The following is a 21,560-nucleotide window of genomic DNA, read 5'->3' as shown; positions in this document are numbered from 1 at the left end:
ATGGAGTTCTCTTCCAATTCTCTCCCTTCTGCAAAAAGATCGTGAGACAGCGCAGGGTCGAGTGCTGTGGAGACTACGAGCTGCCTTTGTCCCTGGGATGTTAGAAGAATGAGTATTGGCTTTAAGGATGAGAGATCCTTTTGAGTAAAGAACATTCTGTGAACACAGCAGGCGGTCCACAAGGGTTGGGGTTTGAATGAAGGGGGTGGCTGAGGATCTTCCAGGCACCTGTGTTTTGGGATTAGCCGTACTTGGAAGCCCGGTGGAAGCTGCTTTTCTATTTATGAGTCAAATTCTCTTTCACTCTGAATGTAATTATAATTGCCAAGCAGCTGTATCTTAATTTAGGGTCTTCAATTGGTAATGTTTCCTAAGGCTTTAATTTTAGTTTTCTTTGTTCCTTGGCCTTTCAAATATCTAATAATATCTAAATAAATTATTGAAAGTAGAAGAGTTCTCTATATGTTGTAAAAGGAAAAATTACTTGGAAATATATACAGTTACCTCCAATTGATGCTTTGTAATTCAGGTTTTCTGTAAATTGTTTTTAAGTGTGAGATACTTTCCACATACGCCTGAAAAGCAAGATCTTTTCTTCCTTCAAAATTATACCTCAGAGAAAGGGTCACATTCTATCCAGACCTTGCGAAGTGTTTCAAGTTGTGCGGCATGTTCTGAGATGAGTTTTGAACATAAAAATACTATTTGGAATGATTGATAAATTGAGTGAAATGATCAATATGATCTGGGTGTTTATTCTCAAAGTGGGGCCCAGACCCGCAGCCTCAGCTCCTGGGAATCTGAGAGAAAAGCAGAGCTTCAGGCTTTGCCCCAGGCCTGCCGAGGGCAGTCTGGGTGGGGGGTGGGGTAAGCCCTGTAATCTGTGTTTTCCAAGCCCTCCAGGTGATTCTGAGGCCCATTCAGGTTGAAGAACCAGGGTCACAGAAGTTACCGATCACATTTTTTAAATATGCAAAGTTATTTAACACAGCATTATTGATCATTCCTGAGGTGTCACCTCCCAACTCCAAGCATGGGCATCGCTGTGAGTGAGCTTTCAGAAGCCACTTGAGGAACACAGTAAGTGCGTGGGCCACATATACATACCTACGTACGTTGCTATGCATTTGTTACAGTATCACCTGTGTGTGCATATATGCTATCATACGCGAGTGTCCCTTTCTCTCTACACGATGCCTGGAGGAATCCCAGCTGTCCTGATGTTACGTGAATGAGTTACTTGCAGCTCAAGGTAAACTTCCAAAGGCAGCATCATTAGGACTGTTGAAAGTACATTTTCCTTCAAACGCATTACATGGAAATAGAGCTCATATGCTCTGAACAACTGTGTTGGGCGACTCCTAAGTGCCCTATTTATGACAAAGACTCTGAGGTCCAATACTGATGTCACCTAAATGCCTCCTCCTGCCTCAGTCGCTGTGGCTTACAGGTCCTATCTCCTTTATTAGAGCGTCAGACCCTGGGGCCAGGAGTGTTATTCTTAACACTGATAATACCATCCAGGGTTTTTAAAGGGTTTTGCATCTGTCATTACATCCCGCCTTTAAACCCTCTCAAGAGCTCAGTACGTGCACTGACCATAGCAGGCGCTTGTTGAAAAAAACAGACTTGTCGATTTTGCATATATACCAAATAAATCTCAGGAAGAGTGGCCCTTCACACTCAGTGCTCCAGTCTTAATAGTAACTGGTGTAATATGGCAAGAAAGCAAATAAATGCTTAGGGTATGTTAATATACATAAGAATCACAAACTAATTCCACACTCAGGTGTTTGATTCCACAGAAGAAAACCTAGCATGGCAGATGCAAATATCCTTTCCACAAGTTTTGATGAAATATTCCATTCCACAAGTGTTGTTATGTACTTTTGCTATTCAATTGAAATTTTTTCTAATTTCCATTATAATAGATTATTTAGAACTGTTTATTAATTTCCAAATGTGAGAGATTTCTGTTTTTAAAAAACATTTATTTCTAGCCTCAGCTGCACTGTGGTCAGGGAACATACTCTATACCACCTAAGTTTCTTAAAGTACATGGACATAAAGATGGTAACATGAGATACTGGGATGACTGGGGAGGGACACAAGGGCTGAAAAACCAACTTTTGGGTACTATGCTCATGAGCTGGGTGACAGGATCATCTGTACCCCAAACATCGCCGTCCTGCAATACATCCAGTAACAAACCTGCACAGGCACCCCCAAATCCAAAAGCTGAAATTACAAAACATAAATGTCTCAACCTGTGATGAAATTTGCATCAGGGACAAGTATATGGTCAGTTTTTATAATGATATCTTTGTACTTTGAAAGAAAATATGTGCTACAGTTGCTTGGTGTGGTGTTCGACACCATTCTCTCTAATAAACACCTTTGCTTTAAAATCTCTTTTGTCAGGTATCAATATATCAGCTTTCTTCTGTGAAGAGTTTATGTGTGTATTATAGTACGTATAATATGTGATACACACTCACACACACACACAATTCTTATGTTTTCAGGCATCTCCTCTGAGTAACACGTACCTAATCTGGTTGCTGGAGCACTCAGTCCACTTTGTGTTGTTACTGACACACAAACGGCACACCTGTCCTGCTCTGTGCCTTCCATCTGCCCTGCCATTTTTTTGAAATTTTGCTCTTTTCAATTAAAATTTTCTATTCTCTTTACTATTTTGAAGGTTAAAACTCTGCTTCTATTCTTTTAGCTGTTGCCCTAGAAGTACATACTTATACATTATTAAGGTCTACATTGGAATTTTTATCCCTTGAACCAATACAAGGATCTCAGCATACTTCGTAATGTTCCTCTCCTGGTTTATGTTATTTTTGTCCTAAGCTCTCTCTCTCTCTCTCTTTTAACCTGAGACATGCTGATTCTCGTTTGGTGGAATCAATGACTATTAGATTTACTCACATTTTTACCACTGACATCTCAGATTTCCCGTCTGGGGCCATTTTCCTTCCTCATGCAATGCATCCTTTAGAATTTCCTTTAATGAAGACATTCTGGTGGCACACTCTTTGTCTGATGGTTGCCTCTCTTCTTGAATGGAATTTTCATTTGGTTCATATGGAAGTCTAGGCTGACGGTTAGGGCTCTTCCGAAACACGGAGCTGTCACCCCACCTTCTGCCGTTCCCACTGGGACATCTGCAGGGCTGCGGGGTTTGCCGTCGTCGATCCTCGTTCCCGGCCACCTCCAAGATGACTCAGCGCCGCGCGTTCTACAGGCTCACTAGACGCTTAAACACAGTCATATGGGGCTTCCTTGGGCTTCTTAAATCTGTGGCTTGCATCTTCAGATCTGGGAAATTCTTAGCCTTTGCTGCTTTAAGCTGTTTGCCTCTGCCCCACGTGTTCTCTTTTTCTCTTCGAATTCTGACAGTGACACGAAACCCTGCGCCACATCCTTTCTTACGCAAGTCAGTTTCCTGGACCCGTCTTCCCAGGGGATACGAAACGCAGGGTCACCCTTGTAGACCTGACTCCTCAGTGAGCTGAAGGCAGGGCTTGGCTAGAACGTGTGTGTATCAAGAGCCAAAGTCAAAACAGTAGAGCCAGCCGTGCTTACATCCAGCTCGTCCGGAAAGAAGGAAATGTGTGTGCACTAGGGGTGGGAAATACCAACTGTGTACTTTTTGGTGATTCCACGTATGAATTAAATGCTCTTATATTTGCACTTAAAACGGACATTCTGGTGTAAAGATGCACTGTGAAAATCATAAAATTTATAATTTATTTTTTTCTTAGAATAACATTAAATAGCAAATAAAAAACACTACATGGCCACTGGAGAGAGAGGCCACAGAAGTACATAGAGCTTTATACTTTTAGTACGTGAATGGCACTTTCCCCATGTTTTATCTTTTAAACGGGGATCTGTGTTTTCATTTTCATGGCACTAGGCCATGCCTGCCTGCCTTCCTGTCAACTGGAACACAGCTCCCCAGCCCCGCATGCTACAGCCCAGCTGTGCGTCTCATGTGGTTATTCTGGGCCTCCCCTCCACGGGCACGCCCTGCGGAGGCTCCCAGGAAGCCCCTGTGCTGGAGGGGCCGAGTCATGGCCCTTTCTCCCTGGGAGTCCCCAGCCCTGCCCTCTTCACCCTCTTTGGTCTGGGTCCCAGCTGCTAACCTCGCACCCCCGGGGCTCTGAGGGCAGTTTCCAGTTTTCATGTGGCTGCGGGTCGCCCTCTTGAAAATGACCTGTCCGCTCAGCGCCCAGCTCAGGGCCTCACAGAGGTCTGGGTCCTGAAAGGGTCACCTGTGCCCAGCGGCTCACACTCTCCCAGCCTGCCCCTCCCAGACGCCAAGCCACGCTGCCCTCTGCCTGGACAGAGGTTCCAGGGAACGGCACGGTCCCTCCATTTGGGTTCAGGGTGCATCTCCTCAGACATTTCCACCTTATTTCAAACATCTCACCCCCACTTCACTCTCTCTCCCCTTCCTCTCTTTGTATTTTTCTTCCTGGCACTTATTACTTCTTGAACAAAGTATTTTATTTATTGTCTCTCCGCAGCCCCCTGCAGGAAGGGTGCCCCGCAGCAGCCGGGAACCACCCGAGAGGCCTCCACATGCACCTGGACAGGCGCGCGGGCTGGGTGCTCACACCTGGGCCCCAGAGGTGCTGGTCAGCACCCCCTTTACAATGAAGGCTCGCAAAGTACACAACTCCAAGTGCTGGTCCATGAAAGCAGGTCACACAGACTTTTAATACAGTTAAGTTGAATTTATATTTTAATATTCACTCACCCTACGTAACCAAATACCATTTTTACACTTATTAACAATACTTTTTTTTCCTTAATTTAAGAGGAATTAAAGCATTTCCTCAATGAGAAAAACAATTCCCTTTATATGTAATGGTGGTTAAAGACTATTAATATGCATTTTAATCAATCTAAAGTAAATATTTTTAACTTAAATTTACCACTTACAGGATCCGCACGGTGAATGACAACAATTTCTAAAGGGGCTGGGGTGAAAAGAGTTGGGGAAGTGCTGAGCTGCCATGGAACAGGCACTGTGCTAGCCCGATGGTCTGGAGGACAAACACTGGTTCATTTAACAAAGAGCTCCCGTGTAGCAAGAAAAGCCCCGCTGACGATGGAATGCGATGGAATGCGTGCTGCTGTGGCACCGGACTGGGGAGACACGGAGGAGGGAGGGAGGGAGGGAGGAATCGCCGGGCTTCTTGGGAAGTCAGCCCTGGGCCGACGCAGCCGGTGGGACAGGGACCTGGGAAGGAAGGAGTGAGGACACAGGCAGAGGGACAATGCAGGGGGCAAGACCCACAAGGGCAAGTCACTGGAGCCCAGCCCCACCCACCTCCCTCGACAGCCTCTGTCCTCTGGGAACGCTCTCCCAGGTCACTCCCCACAGGCCACCCTCCTTCCTTCTTGTTCCTTCCTTTCCTGTGTGAATCTTATGGTCTGGCCAAACTTGTTGACTCAGTTCAGTGAAATCACTGTTAGATATTTCTGTTTCCTTGACTGCACATGAATGGCCAGTGGGATCCATGTGTCCAGGTACCTGGGCTGGAGGTGACCTCTCTCCTCTGAGCTCTCACAGGGCACTGCTGCTCCTTTCATTCCACACACGTCAGCTGCCCAGTGTTAGCTTTTTCCTGTGTGCATTGCTTATCTCCTTGAATGAGCGCCTTAGATTCAGGGAAGCACCAATTCATCTTTGTAAGGCCCTTAGCATTCAAGAAATTTTGACTGTAGGTTTGCAACAGATGAGAAATGAGAGCAAATATATGCCTCAAATGTACATATTCCAAAGGAGTGCAGCAGAAATCCTTTTTGGGGGAACTGAGAAAAAACACTGCCTACCTAAAATGATTTTCAAGTTACTTCCAGTGTCAAAATTCAGTAAAACATCAACTTTAGCTTATAATCATAACATTGACATTAGCTTACTAATAAATATACTGAAAGTCCTTTCATAGGCATTTATGACAAATTTAAAAAGTGAACTGGGATGAATATTCTCATAGCTTTGAGTATTCAAAAGTTAGCAAGGGTGGTACTTGTAAAAGTCAACATTTATTAACTGCTATAGTTAATTCAAAGTAATATTCTGTGGTTAGCTACTGTTAAATATTTTTAATTGTCAAATTCTTCTGTGTGCAACGTTCTTTATTCCTTTATTTACTCCCTCACTTTTCATGTGGGTTAGATGACCTTGGTGACTGAAAGGGCAAGAACTGTCAAAAACAAATGACAACTGATTTCTAGGTTTTAAACAAATGGTTGATATTATGAATTCTACAGAAACAGACAAAATACCTGAACATTTTCAATTTTACAAAGAATGAATGTCTTAATGTATTTTTCCTTTTAAGCCTCACATTTCAGATACTTGATAAACTAAGAGTTTGAGTTACTGATATGTAAAACAACTACTGGTCATTTACAAGTAACAAGCTGGCTAAACATTTTTTAAAAATATACTAACAAAAGCACCCAGGTGAACTCTGTCTACCCAGGAGGGCTTTTTAAGTGATCCATCTTGATGTCAGCAAATTGCTTACTAATGTGTTGACTTATGGCTGCCCTCAAAAGCAAAATGAAAAGCCTGGAATTTACAGCATATCAATGAATCAGTTGATAAGCTTTTACTGGTTTAATATCCTTCCAGTCCTGCTGCTTGGAGCCACTTCAAGTTAGCAACAGAATGTTTGCCATCTCTATGTGATAAAGGAAGTCAAAGGACTAAGCAAACTTTAAGACCATTATGCTGTTTGGTGAGATGTAAATGAAAAAAGTCAGAGAAATCTTGTGCTGGAGGGTGTGGGAGCCAGCAGCCCCTAAAGCTGCCCCAGCATCTGACAAATCACTCACCCCACTTTCTAAACAATGTCCGGGACTTTTAGCTGGGGTGGAGATAATATAATGCACTTGAGAAGTTTTAATTGCAGCAATAAAAGCCCCTACCTCAATCATATGACATATGCTAGCAGAGTTTCCAGATAAGGATCAAAGGCAGTCAGGCCCGGCCGCTGCATTCTGGGCAACACTGTGGACTTTCTGTACACACGGTGCTAGGTATTAGCAGAACAGCTCGAGTGACCTTTCCAGGCCTCTTTGATCTGCGTTCCTCAAAACCTGAATGAATAAGTGTACGAGGACTACTGTATCATCCCCAGACAACTCAAACACCCTCTCTGACAAAGGCATTTCTGAGTGAATTTTTATTCTCTGACACTTACCTAAGGGTACAAAACTCAACATCTGACCTTTTCAGTTCTTACCACAAGACTTCAACATAGCTGAAAGGACCTACATTGTAGCACAACATCAGTGCTGTGGCTGGGTTTTGTTAGGAATGTGTCAATGACATCTTAGAGTTGTGAAAAGAAACCTGCAGTGTATGTAAGTGTACCTCTTACAGAAAGAGGGTCCCTGTGTTTCACTCGTCAACACCCAAAAGGTGCAGGAAAACTGAAGAAAACACTTCACTACCTCTCTCTGCAGTAGAGGAGTAAAAATGTAGGAGCAAAGTTCGACAAGCAAAATAGATTAATTTATAAAAACAGAATGGCTTGGGCTAATCTCATCCTGAGTATTAAAAACGTATCCCTCTTGGTGAGATCCTAAAACATATAAGGGAAACAAACACTTCCTAATCAGCTATGTCTAAAAATATCAAACTATTATCCCTCCTTGCCCTTCTCTCTATTGATTAGACTTCTCTTTCCCTAAAGGCAACTTATCTTCGATCGAAACCAATGGTTCCCAAGTATAGCAAACAAGTTTTCACATATCTGCCAGCCAAGAAAGAATAAATTCAAGGGAGTGAAACATTTATAAGGCCAAATGTCTGCAGTGTGAAAGGAATATCCTTTAGTGTGCGGTCAGGTATTTTTTTCTTTTCTGGTGTTCAAATGATCTTTCTTTTCTGAAATGATTCTGATGGTACGTGGTGTTTTGTTTTTCCCTCTAACTTGGTGGGATGAGTTTAAAAAGTTGGCACTGACTTCGTTGAAGCCCCAGGTTTAGTTCAGCAGAGTCCAGAAGACTGAGAAGCCCTGAAGCTGGTCTTTATTTAGTTCACATTTTTAGTTCTGAAGAACTTTTGGAAACATAAAGGAACAAATGTAATGAGAAAATGAAGACTGAGTTGAGAACCTGAGACCAACAGTTATATTTTTATTTTAAATATCTTAATCTGTGATTTCTAGAAGCTTAAAAAGCCTCATTTTACTTATAATCTTATGTTAAAATTTTTATAGGTACTTGAAAGCAGTTCAATTCTTTTTTTTTTTTTTTTTTACTGAAACATATGTTTGTTTCTTGGTGAAAATAATAAAATTATGTTTCTATCATTGGAAAAATGACATTTTCACATGTTACACCCAGATTAAACCAGATAAACTTGATAATAGTATACTATTATTCTAGATAAAAAGACTGTTCTGCAGATGATGATGAATTTCTTTATGATAGGGTCTGTGTATTATTTGTCTCACATTTATTATTAAGCTCTTCCAGTTTTGAGCTGTCAAATATTCTACTCATATGATTACATCTTTAAAAAAGAACAATAAAATGGATGCAACCCCTAAACATGAATATATAATATATACGAGGAAATTCTCCACTGGTACTAAACATGTAAATCAAGATGATCATTTTGCCTTGTCAACCAGGACAAATTACCACCTAGTGTGTTCCTGCAATGTTTTTCTTTTTTTTTTGGATGGAGTTTCACTCTTGTCGCCCATGCTGGAATGCAATGGTGCGATCTTGGCTCACTGCAACCTCTGCCTCCCGGGTGCAAGCGATTCTCCTGCCTCAGCCTCCTGAGTAGCTGGGATTACAGGCGTGCACCACCACACCCGGCTAATACTGTATTTCCAGTAGAGAAGGGGTTTCTCCATGTTGGTCGGGCTGGTCTTAAACTCCCAACCTCAGGTGATCTGCCTGCCTCAGCCTCCCAGAGTGCTGGGATTACAGGCGTGAGGAGCCGCCACGCCCGGCCCTTGCAATGTTTTTCTATAGCCTTGCCTTCAGAACGTTGTAAAAGCCACTGTGGCAATCGCGCAACGTACCGTTTGCATCAGAGCTGAATCAGGTCCAGGCTCCCTCCCAGCTCTCTGAACTGCACACGTTCTGTTAGGATCGTGGTGTTTTGTCTGTTCCCTCCATGTCTCCCCTGACTAACAAAGCACAGGCAGAGAGCAGGCACCCACGAAGCTATTTGACTCTATTAATTCCATGTATCCATTAAAATGTATTTAAGAATGTAATCCATGTGGAATGTTTTTGGCAGTAAGGTATAAAGCAGTGTTCTTTAATCCCTCTTCACATGAATGAACTCAATTTCCCAACTGATTTTTCTCGAATAATTTTTTTCTCCAGTGGTCTGAAATACCTTCTTTACTACACTAAAATGTCCTGTATGCTGAGATGTGTGACTTAATACTGTTTCACTGTTTGTCTATTATTCCCCAAGAATCTTAGTTGCCAAATTTATATATTTTGATATCTAACAAGGCTGTTCTAGCTCATCAATCTGTCTTTTAAAAAAATTATTAGCTCTTCATACTTCCTTAGATAAACTTCAGAGTTAACCTGTAAAATCCCAAATGCACAGCCTATACTACTCCTTTGGGAGTTAGAAACTACATTAAATTTATATAAGCTAAGTGGACATTTTTACTCATTCCAGTGTAAAATGTCTATCATGTTATTCAGGCCTTTTATTCCATCAGAAAAAAAAACTTTTTTTATCAGTGGTACATTCCTTGTTTAGCTTATTTTAATATAAATATAATATAAAATTGTAATATACATGTATGGATTTATATAATATACATAACATATGTACACATACATGCACACACATATATTTTGTTTTCATGTGTTATTGGCAAGGATTGGCTCAAGTGTGATGACAAACGAACCTAGTTTTCTTTACGATTTTACTCTCTAAAACAAGGTGTTTTTAGTATTTGACACATAGTTTTTACTGTGACAAGGAAATTTCATTCCAGTTCTAATGTCTGTCGTTACTAAGAATGGCTGTTAAATTTTATTAAATATCTTTTCAGTAAAAACTGAGATGCTCATATAATTTTTTTCAGTCATTTCATACTTTAAATTTCTTTCCATGTTTGCTATTTTTACAGGAAGTAATTCAATTATATTTGCAGTTCTAATTGCATAAAGTTGTATCCAGCAATTTTGTAATTTTAAAATGATTTCTATTTATATGGGTACCCCTCTCTGTGTATCTACAGAAAACCACTGTCCCAGTTCAAGCAGTCAGGCAGAGACAGAGAGAGAGAAAGCCCACGCAAGAGAGTGAGACCGTGCCTGTGTGCACACACAATTCACTTTACTGAGTCCACTGATGCAAACGCTCAGCTCATCTGGAAATGCCTCACAGACACACCCAGAAATAATGTTTAACCAGATAACCTGAGCATCCCTTAGCCCAGTCAAGTTGACACATAAATTAACCATCACACCTGGGTAATGTGACATTCAATAACCTAGTTCAATAACCTTTCAGATTCCAGTAAACATGCAGGGCATCCTAAAATTGTAGATTAACATTTCCGAGAGGATTCCCTTCACTCACAGAACGAGTTTATTCAGTTGGAAAGGTAGAAAAAAAGCATCAAATTGTGAGGTCATTTGGTAAATGATGAAGTGGTCTTTATTATAAAGGACAGCCTTTGAGTTCTACTGATATAGGTATATACGCACACAGGGCATGGACCCATATAGGCAACTACTACCCACTGCTAATACACTGTCTGACAGTCAGTTCAATCTTCATTTATTTAACATGAGATCTGAGTTTACAGATTTCAAGTGTTTATGGCCAAATGGGATAACTGAGCAAGAGTTACATGATAGGATGCCTATTCATGTAACAAATGATGAGTATAACTCACTATGATGTGTGTGTGTGTGTGTGTGTGTGTGTGTGTGTGTATACATCTCCTGTCGCTCCCCACCTGTACACTTGAAACTTGAATGAGGTAAGATTACAGCTCAGGGGATAACACAGTCACTGGTATTACGTTTAAGGTGGCAGTTACTGATAATGCAGACATGCTGATATCTACAACCCATCACTGACTCATAACATTAATGTAGTATGCCCAGCACTTTGGAAACGAAATGGAATAAAAATGACCACAGTGTGGTGCCTGTGGTAACAGTAGATTTTGCTTTGTGAAAGTTATGTTTCTGTTAAATGTATACATGTGGTGGGTCATTGCTATAAGCTAAAAATAAAATCCTAGCCGGGCCATGGTGGCTCACACCTGTAATCCCAGCACTTTGGGAGGCCAAGGTGGGCAGATCACCTGAGATTGGGAGTTCAAGACCTGCCTGGCCAACATGGGGAAAGCCTGTCTCTACTAAAAAATATAAAAATTAGCTGGGCATGGTGGCAGGTGCCTGTAATCCCAGCTACTCAAGAGGTTGAGACGGGAGAATCGCTTGAACCCAGGAGACGATGGTTGCAGTGAGAGAAGATCGCGCCACTGCACTCCAGCCTGGGCGGCTGAGCAAGACTCCGTCTCAGAAAAAAAAAAAAATCCTAAGGCCCCAGCAACAGAACGAACCCCTCTTGGCCAAGGAGGCCCTAGGAAAACCTTAACAATGGAATTTCCAGCCACAATGGGAAGAAAGGTGAGATGCCCCTCATTATGCCCACTCCTTGCTGGAGTTTAAGCTCAAGCGACCACTATTCCTGTTAAAAGAGGTGGTAAGGCTGACCACACCGTCTGAGGCAGTAAGAAACCAAATTACAAACAAGACCTAAGGCCATACCCGGCAAGAGACAGCCACGCCGCAGGCCATCAGTCTTGCTACACAGCATCCTCAACTTAGAATTCCCTTCTGCTGACTCCAGCACTTACAGCCCTACTCCTTCAACCAACTGCAAATAAAGAATCTCTGAATCCACCTAGAATCTGTAAGCCCCCACTTCAAGTTTCACGCCTTTCTGGCCAGACCAATGTGTAACTTCCATGTACTGATTGATGTCTTTGCCTATAACTCCCCCCGGCTTAAAAAGTATAAAACCAAACCGTAATCCGAGCGCCCGGGGTGCACTTTCTCAGGACTCCTTGAGAGTGGGTTGGTTTCCTGGCCTGCAGTCACCCATATCAGCTCAGAATCAACTTCTTTAAAATACGTTACAGAGTTTGGTTTTTCTGTTAACATTGTTTAGAAGATATTTCTTATTGTGGTTGAGGAAAAGTCTGAAAGCCACTGCCCTAGCCTGTGGCTCTTGCCTGTAATCCCAGCTAACTGGGAGGCTGAGGTGGGAGGTTCACCTGAGCCCAGGAATTTCAGGCCAGCCTGGGCAATATAACAAAACCCTGTATAAAAACGTATAAAAATAAAAAACAACTTACACAGTTTGTTCTTAACACATACCTCCCTACCACCCCCGCAAAAAATAAAAACTCAGTTTTCCTTATCAGTTTCTTCCTAGATAATTGAGATCTTCTGAGATCATCTTAAAAGCCCCAAAGGAAAGACTGCATTTGTAATATACAAGCTAGAATATCAGTCATGCTTCTGTTCTTCTTGCTCTCTTAGATGGTATTGTTTAAACACACAATAGAGGTTTAGAGAAGAGCAAAGAAATTGGAAGAAAACTTCAACTAGGCTTTGAAAAACTGGCACATTTTAAGCAAGGCAGAGGGAACCAGCAGGAACAGGCAGGACATGCCGGGGGGGGGGTGGTGTGGGCATGAGTGTGCTCAGAAGAGCAGACGTGGGGATCACAGCGGGGTGTGCAGAGCGATGAGGACTCAGGATGAGGGGGCAGCAGACAGGATGAACCAGGGATTAAAAAAAAAAGGATTTGTGGGGAGGTAGGATGGCCACAGGGCTGCGGACCCAACGTCCGGTGGGACAGAGCTATGGATCGGCTTTGTAAAGTTCCATCTCTCTGTGGGAGAGACTGAATTAGAAACTGAGGAACCTGTTTGATTAGGTCTCCCTGCCCTGATTGCTCTTGGTCACTTGCTTTTTATTTTTCGTTTCCTTTTTCCATGAAGCTGAAGGCTGCAGTATCTGAACACCTGAGCACTGAACGCTGAAACTTAACTTTCACTGGCTACTTTACAAGATAACACAAGGCACATTGTAATGGTTGCTTCACTTGTTTCCAGCAACCTGGGCCAGTTCTCGTCCAGTGCAATGGGCTGAGACCACCAACACTTTCAGTGGGCCTTTATCTTCAAGAGTTCTTATAAAATGATGTGTGCACGTGAAAAATATTTATATATACAAGGTAAAATGACTATCAAATCCATAATTAAAATTTTGTAAGAGGTGACAAAAAATCACTTCTAAGAGACAACCTACTATGACATATTAGAAATTACTAAGAGTAGCCCAGAGAACAAGACTGACTGTCAGCGAGTGAAGATAAAAAACTGGAAAGAATGTAAAGGAAGGATGAAGCAATCGTGCATGGCGGTCCTTTACCAAATTGAGAAGGAACACCCGAGATGAACGATCTCTGAAGATGAGAGACACTGCTCTCAGGAAGGAACAGACTGGCCAAACACGCAGTAACTCATCTCCATGTTCTAGGAAATGAGTTAATACTGATAATAAATACAGAATTTGCAGCACCCACTGTGTGCTGTGCCGTTATAAATGCTACAGCTCTCCTCAGGCTTTCATATGACAGCCTCGGGGCTGCTGCTGTTCGCCTGAAGCCACGGGCTGATGGGGCAGGACGGTCCTTTTCGTATGGGGACAAGGAATGGGAATTGTTAAATAAGTCCCCCAAAAGTAAAACTGAAACATAAATAGTGGTTAAGAGGAAGGGCAGATGTGGAAGTTAGCTCTGAGGCTCACTGTGATGACCCCACGAGGTACTCAATACAATGGTAGCATGTGGGGGCTTTACTTTTACAGGTGGCTTCTGTTTTCATTACTATGAGATGTGCAGCAGATGTCTTCATTTACGTATAGCCCGGGAGATGGGAAAAATTAAGCTGGTTTCCAGTCTTGTGTCTGAAGAGGTAAGTTTATTTAAACAATTAGCACAAAATGGCCAAACAGAAGTTGCTCTGATTTAACCTAATTTTATGATTTAACTAGAAAAGAAAGTCTAAAAGTATTTTACCGTCTGGGTTGGAAAGTCAATTTAAGTTAAATAGGATTTTTAGCAGCATCTCAACCATTTATAAAAGGCCCTCAAAGTGAAGTAAGTCTCAAAGTTTTATCATCTCTGTTAGCCTTCCTGACCTCAAGTGAATCACCCACACAGAGACTGTATCTGGAGAATTCATGATCTCTACCTACCTTTTTTTCAAAGAATTTTTTTCTTAACTTGGCGTCTGTGGGAGGTACTGTTTCCCTCAGGTTTCTGTACCACTTTCTGACAACGTATCCTCTCCAGTAGGCTTGGATTCTAAAACACAGATATTTGAAAATGACTAATTTATGATGACTCTGAACCAACTACTATACTTCAGTAGCTGTTATAAGCCCTGTGCTATATAAGGCCCTGGGGAAATTATAGTGGCCAAGAAGAGAGATAAAATCCCACTATTTAAAAAACAAGTTAGGCCGGGCACGGTGGCTCAAGCCTGTAATCCCAGCACTTTGGGAGGCCAAGACAGGTGGATCACGAGGTCAGGAGATCGAGACCATCCTGGCTAACACAGTGAAACCCCGTCTCTACTAAAAAATACAAAAAACTAGCCGGGGGAGGTGGCGGGCGCCTGTAGTCCCAGCTACTCGGGAGGCTGAGGCAGGAGAATGGCGTAAACCCGGGAGGTGGAGCTTGCAGTGAGCTGAGATCCCACCGCTGCACTCCAGCCTGGGCGATAGAGCGAGACTCTGTCTCAAAAAAAAAAAAAGAAATAAAACAAGTTAGTTGTCACAGCCTGACCTGTAAGTGTCTGCTTAGCGCCAAATGGGCCTGGCGTCCTCACCTGGTCACACACTTTATTCTGAACAGGCGAGCCCCATCGTGTATCACTCGGGTTTGATACTGGTTCTTTCTACAGAGAGGACACGTTTTCTTGTTTGTGAACTTTTCAAAAGCCTGAAGACATGCCTGAAGAAAAACATTTCACTTAAAGTTTTACAATTACTTATAAACAACGTCTTTACTTCCAATGTTAGTGTTCTAATTACAGTGTTCTTTTCTCCCATAACTATGAAACTTAGCCCAATTTAGGTTATCAAGTGGGGAAGTTTCATCAGGTGCTACCACCTTCCTCATGAAACCTGTTCCAAAAGTGATTTCTTACAAGAATATACATGCAAAGACATCACAAACTTCTGAAATCCACTAGCACAAAGGTGAGTCATGCGTGTCTATGGGACCACATGCAGATCGATCATTTGATTTTAGCTGTCACTGACACACATTACTGACAACAATCTGTTACATAAACATTTGTGGTTCTTTTGTCACAAAACTCATGATTTTCAAAATAGGATGAATTGTACTGTAGCCTACAGTCACGTTTCTTTAACTATAGATGGTGGTGATGAATAAAATAAATGGCTCTTCTCAGGAGCCTTGAAAATGACTATAGTTTCTCTGCGCTGTAAGAGCGATGTGTGGGGCACCTGAGCAGGCGTGAGGGGCGGACTTACTCTGTGGAACACATGGGAGCATGAAAGCAGCACCTGTTCATGAGGAAACAGAACGACATTGAAGTTGACAAAAGAGAAGCAGCATGAATGCAACAGTTAAACTCCTGAATGCTTAGAAGGTAAGCTGTATTATTTCTTTAAAAATTAAAAAGGCAAATTTATAACTTTGATGTGTATACTATTTATTGTTTGTTTAGCACAGCACAAGTATATACTCTAAACAAGAAAAATTAATGATCTGAAATATCAAATAAACACATGAAGTTTGATTTGTAACTATTAAAATGAGTGTATACTTAAGAGCGAAACAATGACAAAATGAGTGTTTCCCTTAGATGCGGGCAAAGACTGCAAACTGGAGGGGTGAGGAGGGGGGCCTGTCCAGTGGGGCCAGGGAAACGCTAAGTAAATACCATTTAGGTCTTTGTTCAGCTCAGTTATGCCCCCCAGTTTTTGTGAAATCATAGCCCTACTGAGATACAATTCTGACAGTCTTAAATTTAAATAGCAACACATCATGGAGACATAGGAGTCATTTTTTTTTTTAATGCAGGGAGTGTGATCACAAGAAAACTTCACCTTTCTGTGACCCAAATTCCCCACTAAACAGTGATATTCTGGGCTGTCACAAAAGACTGAAGCTTAGACCAAATGAAGGCGGCAGTGGGTACTCAGTAGAAGGGACAGAGCCACCAGCCCACCAGCGCCAGGCCCTGCGGGCTGCCACACGAAGGCCAGGCTTCCCTTGGGGCGGGGCCGCTTCCAGCAATGGGGAGGAAAGTGGGGGAACTTGTGAGACGGAGCAAAGCGGTGGGGGCAGGCGGAGGGTTTCCCCTTTCTGTCAAGAATCTGACTCGGGTGACTGCAGTCTGGGGCCCTCCCGGGTGAGGTTTCAGTCTCAGGCGGCCCAGGATGCCTGCTGTGGGGAAAACTTAGCAGTTTTTAAAGTGAATCCCACCTGCCTTCACTCAATGTGTGCTTTTCTTCTTAAATGGAAGAAATACAGAAATAAGTAGAACTCAGAAAGTTGTAAAACCTTTTCTTGAAACTTATTGCCAAGAGTAAGTCTGAATTGAATAAACTCAGTAATATGGGTCCTTTTTTATTACTACCGTTGAATAGCAATCTTTTCTATACTTCATTCATCCTTTATAGAATACTTTTCAGTGTTTCCTCAACATACATTCTATCTATATTGAGCAACATTAGACTCCAGTATATTAAAGTGTTATCTTTTTAAATGTCCACAAATATTTCTTATTGGCAAACATTCTCTGGTGTAACAAAAATCAAGGAGTAAGTGGTGGAAAACATACTAAAAATGGCCTAGAAGGTAGGACTGGATTCCAGCAGGACTCCATACTTTCTAAGCTGGCCTACTATGAACCATTTGAATTATTTTTTATTTCCTCATCTGCTAAATGGGCACAATGCCTACTATATGAAATTAATTGAAGGCCCTCTGAAATCATTAAATGTTGTAAAAATGCCAACTATTGTTTATAACTAAGGAAAAATCTGAACACGGAAACGATCATTAGAAGTGCCAAATATACAGGATAGGTTCTATATCAAAACCAAATAAAAATAATAGAATTTAGGGAGAAATTTATAAAAAACAGAAAGAAATGTTGGGCAGGGTACACTCTGATGCCCATAAGATACTAACTTTCACTTTTCATTCTTCATACAGACGCTCCAGGCTCGATATTTTAGTATAAGAAAGAGGTTGCTTAGCCAGAAAGATACCCTCTGATTTTATTCACAGTTTTGCTACCTAAAGTACTAAATTATCCTAGGCAATTTGTGGTTTTAGGGCTAAAATCTGTCCAAAATACCCAACTTTCACATACGTAAGATTAGGTCCTGATAGAGAAATGGAATAAGTATGTCTAAAGTAACTTATGAATTCAAATTAGTGAAGAGAAGTGTAACTGTTGTGAGCTTTCTGCAGATGAAACTTACTCAAATTCAGCGAAGACTCAGAGTTCATTTGCCCAGACTGTAATAAGCCTGGGTTCCCAGGCTACGAACTCCAAGGCTGATTTTAACTGTATTTGCTGTATTTTCTCAGCAAATCTCTGAGGGCCTGCTATGCAGGAAGCGTCATGCCACACTCCGTGGGAAATCATTACAGGGCAATCGTGCACGCGCACGTGCGCGCGCACACACACACACACACTTCTGATAAATCTAAGTGTCCCCAACTTCAAGAGACTGTTTTTTTAGTTAGGCAGACAAAATATGTATAGAAAAAACCCTACATGCATTCTCTCTCTCTCTCTCTCTCTCTCTCTCTCTCTCTGTGTGTGTGTGTGTGTGTGTGTATTATCTGTTAACCCAGAGTAGTATCATCAATCTTACTATGGTAAAGTTTCATGAATAGAAATCATTAAAAGGTTTTACTTTTCTTAAAGATTTTCTCATAAATTCTTTGGAGACATTCAAGCACAGTTTTTTTTTTTTCTTTTCTTTTCTGACTCAAATCACAAAACAACGTAAGAGTTCCTCTGCTTTCATCCTTCCCGCACTGGGACACAGCTGCTCCTGGGAAGCCCCCCAGTTGTCTGCATGGCCACATGGGGCCTGTTGAACAGAAACATTCCTTTTGTACAAACGTTAGTACTTGAGAATACCAGTCAGTAAACAAACAAAACTATTTAATGAGGGTGTTTAGCTCTTCACACACTTTAATTAATGGAAAAGAAAATGGAAGTGTGTGAGGCTCACACAAGAGGATGAAACTGGGAAAAGGAAGCCTGGAATCTTAGGCTCCAGCTCTGGGCCTCATCCCTAGGAAACAGCCCAGGATTTCTCTAGCTCACCCTCATACGCTAAACACCTGAGGTCGAAGCTCGAATTCTTCTTTACAGATGGGGCACGGCTGCACCGAGTCCCCTTGCAGGAGGGAGCGCTGTTTCACCTTCTCCCATTCATCAGATGACAGCTGAGGTGGTGGAGGCCCAATGAGGCCCAACTTCTGTGCTAAAGGAAGACAGCAGACAGCACAGACAGCAGTTAGAACGTCTTTTAGCATATGGCACCCACCTATAATTTTAATGACACCATTTGCAAACAATTATTAAAGAACTACATATAGGTCACATACTTTATTTCATAATAGAAGCCGTCCCTTGGTATCCACAAGGAAAGTGTTCCAGGACGTCTCAAGGATGCTCAAGTCCCTGACAGAAGATGGTGGAATATCTGCATACAACCCATGCATATCCTCCTGTATACTGCCAATCATCTCGATTACCAATAATTCCTAATGCAAGTGCTATGTAAATAGCTGTTATACTATATTGTTTTTAATTTGTATTATTTTGATTGTCCTACTGTTATGTTTTACTCCTTTGTTAAAATTTTGATTTGTGGCTGGTTGAATCTGTGAATGCCAGACCCACAGATACAAATGGCAGACTGTGCAGAGGACGCTGTTTTCCTATGAGGGCACAGAAGTCAGTGGTGATAATACCTTACGTTTTCAATACATTTGTTTTTTATTTACAAAGAATTTCCCATACCTTATTTCACTTCCCAATAGTTCAATAAGGCAAGCAAGAATGATATCCCATTTTATGAAAGAAAAACTGAGGAATACTAATTGTTCACACGTATTGGCCCAAGGGTCTCCCAGTTCTCACCTGCCTCAGCCCTCAGCACTGCCTCTCCCAGTTCACCTTGCTCTGCCACCAGTGGCCTCTACATCAATCCTCACCTCCTCTGTTAAAACCTTCCTGTGACGTATCATCATGGTCAGAATAAAGTTCTTATTTCAATAACACATGGGTACCCAGCATGTGCTGACTGGCATCCAGCTGACAGTGTGGTGGGAAACACTTGCCTTGAAAAGCAACCGCAATATCCTCAGGCAAAATGCAGGAAGTGAAGTGTCACCTTTTACCACCTCCCCGCACCCCAAAGAAGGGTCAATGCATACAAAGGCATTGACCTACAAGGATATCTTCAGAAACAGAAGACAAAATGTTACATTAACAAAACATGACAGGAAGCTATGAAGGGACACTTGAGTACAGAAAGAGCTCTTGGGCTTTTAGAGTAGAAATGTGAACGTCCACTGAAAGGCTGGAAGAGAAAGCTAAGATACAGTCTGGAGTTACTTAACAACAGGCGATTGTTAAGAAATGTGCCGTTAGGTGATTTGGTCGTCTTGCTAACATCACAGCGTATGTACACATGCTTAGCTGGTACAGCCCACCACACATCAAAACTACATGGTACAGCTGATTAGACTGCACACCTGCACAGCATGCTACTGTTCTGAATACTGCAGGTAACTGTAACACAATGGTAAGTAAGGATCTGTGCATCCAAACACAGCAAAGGTACAGTAAAAATATGTATAAAGGTTAAAAATGGTGCATGTGGAGAGCACTCACCATGAATGGAGCTTGCAGGCCTAGAAGTTGCTCTGGGTGAGTCAGTGAGTGAGTGATGTGTGAGTGTGAGGGCCTAGGACATGACTATACACCACTGTAGACTTCATAAACAGTCTATACTTACACTAAATTTGTAAAACTGTATTTTCTTCAATAATAAAGTTAGCTTACTATAACTTTTTTACTCTCTAAACTTTTAAATTTTTTAACTTTTTGACTCTTTTGCATAACATTTAGCTTAAAACACTATGTTGTCCAGGCTGGTCTCGATCTCCTGACCTCGTGATCGTCCCGTCTCGGCCTCCCAAAGTGCTGGGATTACAGGCTTGAGCCACCGCACCCAGCCTCAAATTTTTTTTTTAACTATTTTGTTAAAAACGAAGACACAAACACACATATTAGCCTAGGCCTACATAGGGTCAGAGTTATCAAGATGTCACAAAGTGGTAGAAATTTTTCAACTCCATTATAACTTTATGGGACCACTGTAGTTTGTTGTTGACTGAAACCCTGCTATATGGCACGTGACTGTAATCTCACAGAAAAACATATATCAGGAGACAGAAAATAAGAAAATCAAGGGACCGGTCTAGGTGGTGGTGTGACATCTGAAAAACTAGCATTCTAGAAAGAAAACATGGAAAATGGGAAGTAAAAATTTTAAAGAAAATAGTCCAAAACATCTCCCAGAAGCAAAGGACATGAGCTTCTGGTTTGAGAGGGCCCAGCAAGTACCCAGAACACCGAGTCCCATTACTGTGAGAATCTCGGAGACAGAAAGCAGACTCAAAAAAAAAACAGGCCTCAAAAAAGGATCAGGATCAGAACTGCATCAGACTCATCCACAGCACTCCAGACAGGAGAAGACAATTCCTTCAAAATTCGGAGGCAGGAAAGATTTCCATATCAAGATTCCTTATTAGCTACAATCAAATGTGAGAAAAGAACAAAGCCATTGCTATGCACTGAGCTTCTGTCTGGGTCTCCTCCGCACTCCCCCAGCGAGCTACTGACAGAGGAGCTACGCCACCGCGAGGGAAGAAACCACGGAGGAGGCCGCCATGACGTCCAGGCAGAGAGAATCCAAGGAGAGAGCCTGGGGTCCCGGGATGCTGCTCAAGAGGGAGCCCGGGGAGGGGCCAGGGGAGAGAACCACAGAGGATTCCAGAAGCAACGTCCTCATCCATAAAGTACCCTGGTATATTTTAATGTATTGAGAGAATGTATTTCTGGAGACTTTAAGGATGAATCAGTGATGAATGATGATAGAGGAAACTAAAACATGTGAAAAAATAAGACATAACTTCAGGGAAAAGAGAAAAATGTCTGAGAAGGAAATTGTAATATAGAACACCACATGGCTCAGCTGTGAGTGAAGTCACGGAATTGTAACAGAGTAAACACTGAATGTATATTAGTCTAACCACAAGTTATGAAAACATTATGCTAAATCTTGATCTTCTACAGTAAGAAGAGATATCCAGAACTGAAAATTAACAAAACAGCAGTGCAGACATGTTATTTAGA

The 21,560-nt window shown here is 41.9% G+C and overlaps 1 protein-coding gene across 4 annotated transcripts in view; it reads right to left on the bottom strand.

The window, feature by feature from the left end:
* Window positions 1-21,560, bottom strand: part of RNF32 (ring finger protein 32) — a 35,776-nt gene that overhangs the window by 3,410 nt on the left and 10,806 nt on the right. For all 4 annotated transcript variants that reach the window (XM_025378732.1, XM_025378736.1, XM_025378734.1 and 1 more), the window contains 4 exons: window positions 18,473-18,615; window positions 15,631-15,663; window positions 14,958-15,082; window positions 14,323-14,431 (listed from right to left, as the gene is read on the bottom strand). In XM_025378732.1, coding sequence (XP_025234517.1) covers window positions 14,323-14,431; window positions 14,958-15,082; window positions 15,631-15,663; window positions 18,473-18,615 — 410 coding nt within the window. The remainder of the gene's footprint in view (window positions 1-14,322; window positions 14,432-14,957; window positions 15,083-15,630; window positions 15,664-18,472; window positions 18,616-21,560) is intronic.

This window comes from Theropithecus gelada, chromosome 3 (assembly GCF_003255815.1).
Source record: "Theropithecus gelada isolate Dixy chromosome 3, Tgel_1.0, whole genome shotgun sequence".
Lineage (NCBI taxonomy): Eukaryota > Metazoa > Chordata > Mammalia > Primates > Cercopithecidae > Theropithecus > Theropithecus gelada.
Note: the sequence above shows the minus strand (reverse complement) of the source record. Positions and strands in the feature narration are given on the sequence as shown.